The sequence below is a fragment of the Bicyclus anynana genome, chromosome 12 (genome assembly GCF_947172395.1).
Source record: "Bicyclus anynana chromosome 12, ilBicAnyn1.1, whole genome shotgun sequence".
Classification (NCBI taxonomy): domain Eukaryota; kingdom Metazoa; phylum Arthropoda; class Insecta; order Lepidoptera; family Nymphalidae; genus Bicyclus; species Bicyclus anynana.
The window spans coordinates 12,711,697-12,718,930 of record NC_069094.1 but is presented as its reverse complement, the minus strand read 5'-3'; the positions used below and the strand labels follow the sequence as shown (position 1 = coordinate 12,718,930).

The following is a 7,234-nucleotide window of genomic DNA, read 5'->3' as shown; positions in this document are numbered from 1 at the left end:
ATTTTTTGAGTTTTGTAAGTGCCCACCAACAATATAAATAATACGTAAATAATACGATTTGATTTTCAAAGTGCCGTTTTACAAAAATATGCACTTATCACTGCACTTATCGTCAGAACTGTCCATTTTGAGTAATATTTAGTATGTCACGAATGCTGTAGGTTTGGTCTCAACCAAGTTATAAAGGTCCGATGTCTCGTCACTTATATGCATTTTATTGAGTTTTGTAAGTGCCCACCGACAATATTAATGATACGTATCGTTTTAACTGGTCATTTGTGGCAATAGTTAGTATAACAAGAATAGAGTAATAGTTAGTATAGTATAACAAACACATTGTTATACAAGTTCAATGATTCTTAATTTCTATGCATTTTATCGATTTAAGCAATACAGTTAGTTGGTAGGTATGACAGAGACATTGTATGATTGCTCTGATCCAAGTTATTTGCGTTCGATGATTCGTCAATTATGTTTTTGTTGATATCTGAATGTAATGAGTAACAATAAATAGGTAATAATGATGAATAGTTAACTAATAATATGAAATAAATGTAACCATGGTGTAAGAGCTGTGTCAACACTATTTGTTATGTTCTTCCTTCTGGACCGTTTCTGCACTTGGCCATGTGATTCGCCGTTGTGCGTGTATTTGTTATGTTATTCAAGCTTGTAAACCGAAATTACCATTACTTGAAGAACTTAATAAAACGTTTTTATTTCTCTCAATGCACAATAACACAATTTTTAGTTACATTTGCACCATAATGTTGAATTTGTGCAAATGCTTAGAATCATTATTTCTATATTTTATTATTGCTTTTATGTTTTCCAACTTTTTCGGAAATCAATGAATGAAAGTTATATAACTTGTTTCAGTACTAGAATTTTTCTGAAGCGTGTGCAACGTGTTACTAACTATTGCTCCCAATGACTAGTTTTAACGTTAGGTACCATATTTTAGGTGAACGGTACTTTAAAAAATCAGTAAAATATATGGATTTGACGAATCATCTAAACAGTATAACTTGATTCGGATCTATACTACAACGTTTATGCCATAAATAGTTATAACGATAGTATTTACTTTGTAACTTACAAAACTCCATCAAATACATTGAAGTGACGAGACATCGAACCTGTATAACTTGGTTCAGAACAATCTTGCAACATTTGTGCCATACTAACTATTACTTCAAATGGGCAGTTTTAATCATAAGTACCATATTTTTGTTAAACGGTACTTTAAAAAATCAATAAAATAAATGGATTGGACGAATCATCGAAACTATAACTCGACCCAAAGTTATACTACAATGTTTATGCCATAGTAACTATTTCTGCAAATGGCTAGTTATAACGATAGGTATGATTTATTTAGTTTGCGGGCACTTACAAAACTCAGTAAAATGTATAGAAGTGACGAGTCATCGAACCTGTATAACTTGGTTCAGTGCAGTCCTACAACAATTTAGCCGTACTAACTATTGCTCCAAATGGACAGTTCTAACGATACGTACCAGTTTTTTTCTTGGCGGGCACTTTTGAAAATTGATAAAATGTATGGAAATAACGAATAGTCGAACCTGTATAACTTGGTTCAGAGCCCTCCTACAACTTTCATGCCATATTAACTATTACTCCAAACGACTAGTTCTAACGATTCGTGCTATTTTTTTTCGTTGGCCGGCACTTTCAAAAAGGGCCCAAAATGAATGATCTCCTTTCAGTAACAAGAAGTACACAGCTAGACTCAGAAACCACCCGTATCACCATGTCTGCCCAGTTAACACATGCAATTCAACGCTTGAAACGACGGCAAATTCTCGATTGAAATGCATAAATATATAACATGAAAAAATATATCTCTTCACAAGATATGTCCTTGAAGGTCCTTGAAGGACCAAGGGGTCGCATGCTATGCATACTGGTAAATAAAAGAGATTTAAACTTTAACGTTCCATAACATTTCGCATAAAACCTCAAAATTATGCAAATTTCAACTTTTTTCTTAAAAACATTTTGACACTGACTTCAATTTTTCATGAGATGTTGTCAAGTTTCATAAACTCAATAAATTTTACGCGGTGATTTTTATTAAAAATGTCTTGCCAAATGCTGAAGAAAATTTAGGCAACAATATAAAGGAAAAAATGTTGAGTGTTTAAGTAATTACCAAAATAATATTGTAAATTTAAGAGTTATCTGAAAGTTTGTTAGATATCCTTTAGTACCAATTCCTTAAAATGTCTGAGACAGTTGCAAAACGGCATAAAGTAACAAAAATCATAGTTTCGTCTCCTCACATCTACAAACCGGTTGGACCTTACAGGTAATCTATGTATATAAAATGCTTTATCCTAATTTACTGACGCACAGCCTAAATAATCTTAATAGAGCCAGCTAGGCATATCCAGTTGTAACTGTCCGGTTGATAAGAAATAAGGGTAGCTGCTCACTGGCAATTTTTAGTTGGCCGACTATCGAACAACTAAGTTGCCAACGCTTACTACTTAGTTCCGCAACTTTTTAATTTGTATGGGTAGTGTTCAATTACTGTGGTAAATCCCTAAATTTGGCAATCAAATTACTTTTTTTTTATAACTTTTCGGGAACTAGGATTTTTCCATTTCAAATGAAGTATTTGCTTTACATGCATTTTAAGTTGACCAAAACGCTTAAACGTTCATCTTTTGGTGCCACTACCCTAATCGAAAGTGAATCCCTACTCTGATACGATCGGCGTCCAATTTATCATTATTATTTATTATAGTTGCTGTAGATGTGCGGGCTATCATATATCGCTATACCTGTTAGTATACTCGGCAACTTAGTCGGCCAACTAAAAGTTGTCAGTGAGCGGGGGCTCTAATAGGTTGCAATTCGATGACCTCTTTGGGGGAACCGAGGGTTTTGTATGTGCAATTATGTACGAAGTTATGAAGATGAGAAGCTACCGGAAACATAAATTATGAAAGCTGGTACTCAAGACATTAGTCGAGCGTGTCGTCGTCCTGGGGAGTCCCTCAGGACGATGATTCTATTTTGAGGATGGTATCGTATTGCATGTGGCAGGAACGTCAGCAAATTAAAAACGCTGTGTGGTGTCAAAATCCATTTATTAAAATCGTCTCAAGGACTAACGGACGATAGTTTATAATAAAAATTCTGCTTTGCTAACGTTTCTTCAGTTTAACACACAAACGCCCTGGCTGTTCATTTTACTGTTACAAGAACCTTCATCCAGACTTATCTGTACATGAAATATATTTCCAAAATAACTATCAGAGGGTGATAAGTGATCGATACTGATGCCAAAAATGTAATCAATAAAATTTTTGTCTGTCTGTATGTTCGTTATAGAAACAAAAACTACTCGACGGATTTTAACGAAACTTGGTACATTTATATAGCGGTTGATTTACTTTACATCACGCTACGACCAATAGGAGCAGAGCAGTGAAGGTAAATGTTGGGAAAACGGGAGAAGTTACTCCATTTTTGTAGCGACATTATTGTAAGGGCTAAAGAGGTTCATGGGCGGACGAAGCCGCGGGCGTCCGCTAGTATTTAAAGCCTTCGTTTTCTTAAATAGTAAAAAGTAAAAATTTAATAGTAATCAAAACATGATCCAGAAGATCGGAAAATCGCTATTAATATAGTTTTTCTCTTTTTCTTAATCGGAGTTCTAGGAGAAATGTCCATTTCCGATTTATTTAATAGATCGGAAAAGGACGGAAGGCTTAGCCGAATGATGTTTACCAAATAAACAGCCCTTTATTGATAACAAAAGAAATTGCTTTTCCGAATAACACAATGTGACCAAGTAATCCGTAATCACATTATTCTGATAAATATTTATTTTATTTATGGTTTGCTATAGGGAATTAGATTGTTTATAAGAATATTACCCATGTAGTTTTTAAACATAATATTACTCCTAAGCTAGGGATATCACATTAATAATATAAAGGTTAAAGTTTGTGTGTGTGTGTGTGTGTGTGTGTGTGTGTGTGTGTGTGTGTGTGTGTGTGTAAGTATGTTTGTTCCTCCTTTACGCTGCGGCAAACCGATTTGGTTGAAATTTGGAATGGAATTATAGATTTTACTCTGGATTAACATATACGGAATATGGGAAAAACTAATTTCGACGCGGATCAAGTTACAGGCGTCCGTTAGTTAAGAATATTTTAATATAATAATTCATCATTCAGTAAGCTCGGAAATCGCTTTTTCATTCGATGTCGTAAATAACTAACTTGGAGCAAGATAGTGTTATATGGCACCTTCGTTCGTAACACTCCCGATGGTTCGCGCGGGCCGGGTGGCGTGTAGCGATGAATGAAAAACCTACGACTGATGCACCTCACTTCCCTGCACGCACGATTTCACACCCGCGCAATCTTTCCCCCCGTCGCCCGCATATCATGGGAGTGTCATCAAAGAACTTGCCTGACTATAATTCGGTTTGTTTACAAAAAGGCGCGTCCAATCAAGATTCACTAACCATCGGAGAGTGTAACGGAACCTTCACTACCCTACCCTTCAACTTCTCTTTCAACGCACGCTGCGAGCGGCAGCACGCGCCACCGCGTTGCAAGAACCAGCTCATGATTAAGGGCCCCATATGGATTTGAAACTAGTTGTGCATACTCCGACGTTGTATCACGTGAGTTTTAGCTGTGTTTCAATAAGTTAATATTCTAAATCTCTTTTCCAGTCAAGCAATATTAGTAGACCATACTCTATACATCTCTGGAGTACTAGGACTGGACCCACAAGCAAAGTTGGTGGACGGTGGTGCTGAAAACGAAGTACGCCAGGCTTTGAATAACTTGAAACACGTCTTGGAAGCTGGTGGGTCTTCCCTTGAAGCTGTTGTCAAGACAACCATTCTACTTGGAAATATAGACGACTTCAAAACTGTTAACGAAATATATGGTCAATGTAAGTTGACTTTTGTTAAGTAATAGTTGATGGGAAAAGCACTACGGTGGATTGTCGTTGGGTTAGTTTTATATTTTATTATGTAACTAGCGATAGAGGAAAATGGACAAAGGATGTAATGGAGTGGTATCCTCGAAACGGAAAAAGACGTCAAGGACGTCAAATCAAAAGATGGGAGGATGATTTACCAAAAGGATGGAGGAGGTTAGCTCGAGACAAAGATTAGTGGAAAAAAGCGGGGGAGGCCTATGTCGCAGGACAACCTGACCTACAAAGTGGTTGCTAAAATTATATTTTATTTTATTTTTACTTGAATTTAAAATATGTGTTATTTATAAGTCAAAATGTAAAAGGTCAGCGTATAAAGGCTTTTACTATTATTATTATTATGTAACTAGCGGATGCCCGCGACTTCGTCCGACTTTAGACCTCTTTAATCCAGCCCTTACAGTAGTATGTCTGTAAAAATAGAGTAACTTCTTCCGTTTTTCCAACATTTCCCTTCACTGCTCTGCTCCTCTTGATCGTAGCGTGATAAAAAGTATACTATAACCTGCCCTGGAGTATGAAGAATAATTGTACCAAGTTTCGTTAAAATATATCGAGTAGTTATTGTTTCTTTAACGAACATACAGACTGACAGACAAAAATTTTACTGATTGCTTTTTTGGTATCAATATCGATCAATAATCACCCCCTAATAGTTATTCTGGAAATGTATTTCATGTACAGAATTGACCTCTCTACAGATTTATTATAAGTAACTATAGATAATCGATCGCAGATGGCCCACCTGACGGATTGTGGAAGACATTGGCTATATTTAGAGCCAGTCGATGGCAAAAGTAGGCAAATTGAGTTTTTTTTTATTTGTATTTTTTTCTTGCAGTTTTCACCAGAGACTGTCCAGCCCGAGCAACATTTCAAGTGGGAAAATTACCCCTTGGCGCTGCAGTGGAGATTGAAGCCATAGCTTTGAGTGGAGATTTGACTATAGCAGAGGCCGGACCATGTCCTTGTTCAAAATAATATTCCAACTAAATAAAAATACAAAAAAATCATGTTTGTGACACCCAAGGGAAGTTATTTACGTAATACTTGTCAAAGTCAGATTACAACCCTAACAGTTTTTTTTTAATTATACGTCAAGTTAAATCTTCACTGCAATTTCCTTGATGTTAAATGACCTACTGGCAATACACCCATAACCCTGACTGGTTTTAACGTGGCCATAACCACCCTTAGCTCTACTAAGAACTGACTAATCTTGCGTTTATTTGTAGACACTCCAAGCACAATGGGCACATAGGCTTACATGCCGACTGGCTTATTCACTATTTGGTCTTTATTATCAACCTATAAACATCAAATCAATTGAGAAATGTCATCTTAATACTGTATGATATCCACCTGTAGACACCGGATGACATACCTAATATTCAGTATCTTCAGCAGATTGCTAAGTAACTTCCTTGGAAACAAATACTTTGTCGTAATCGTTATTATCTAACGCTACAGTGGTTTGTTGTTTATTACATACGAGTATGGAGTAGTCTTGATCAAATATTACACTTGTCCTAAATTACGTCGTCTAAGTTAGCAAGTTATTTACAATACCTAATCTAAATTTGTCGAGTTTGTTAATGCTTGCATGTTTGTAGTCACGTATTGATAAAGTATACTTTCGTTTGAAATTTTCTAATTGGTGATTTTTTATTCATATTATATTTCAAATTGTTTTTATTAATATGTTGTATCTTTTAATATTGTGTTGTACCAATAAATAAAATGTAACACATGTCTTTTTCTTTCAATAAAAAAATATCTACTTCTAGACTGGTAAGAAAAGTCACTTTGAGAGATTTTTTTTAAATAGATTCTATGTATATAATTTTCATTACTCTTGCTCAAAAACACTGTCATATCTATATCTATACTTCTATACTAGTCTATACTAATATTATAAAGAGGTAAAGTTTGTAAGTTTGTAAGTTTGTCACATTTTTTAAATGGGGTAATCTTCGGAACTACTGGTCTGATTTTAAAAATTCTTTCACCAGTAGAATGCTACATTATCGGGGAGTGCTATAGGCTATATTTTATATTGGTATCATATATATTAGCCGAGTTATCACATTTTTTGTCATACAGGTCGGACTGAAAATCCTCTTAAACAGACTTATTCGCATGCGCTGCCTTCACTATTGTGAATAATTGAAATTAATGTATAGAGACTTTATGTATCTTTAAAATTCTACAAAAAAGTCCGCGACACCATATATCTATC

General features: G+C 35.2%; 1 protein-coding gene across 1 annotated transcript; it reads left to right on the top strand.

Annotated features, from left to right (window-relative positions):
* The first annotated feature begins 2,246 nt into the window (after window positions 1-2,246).
* Window positions 2,247-6,085, top strand: LOC112053573 (2-iminobutanoate/2-iminopropanoate deaminase-like). The gene is made up of 3 exons (XM_024093033.2): window positions 2,247-2,332; window positions 4,721-4,947; window positions 5,837-6,085. The coding sequence occupies exons 1-3, from the start codon at window positions 2,247-2,249 to the stop codon at window positions 5,974-5,976; spliced, it is 453 nt and encodes a 150-aa protein (XP_023948801.2). The 3' UTR covers window positions 5,977-6,085.
* The last annotated feature ends 1,149 nt before the right edge of the window (window positions 6,086-7,234 follow it).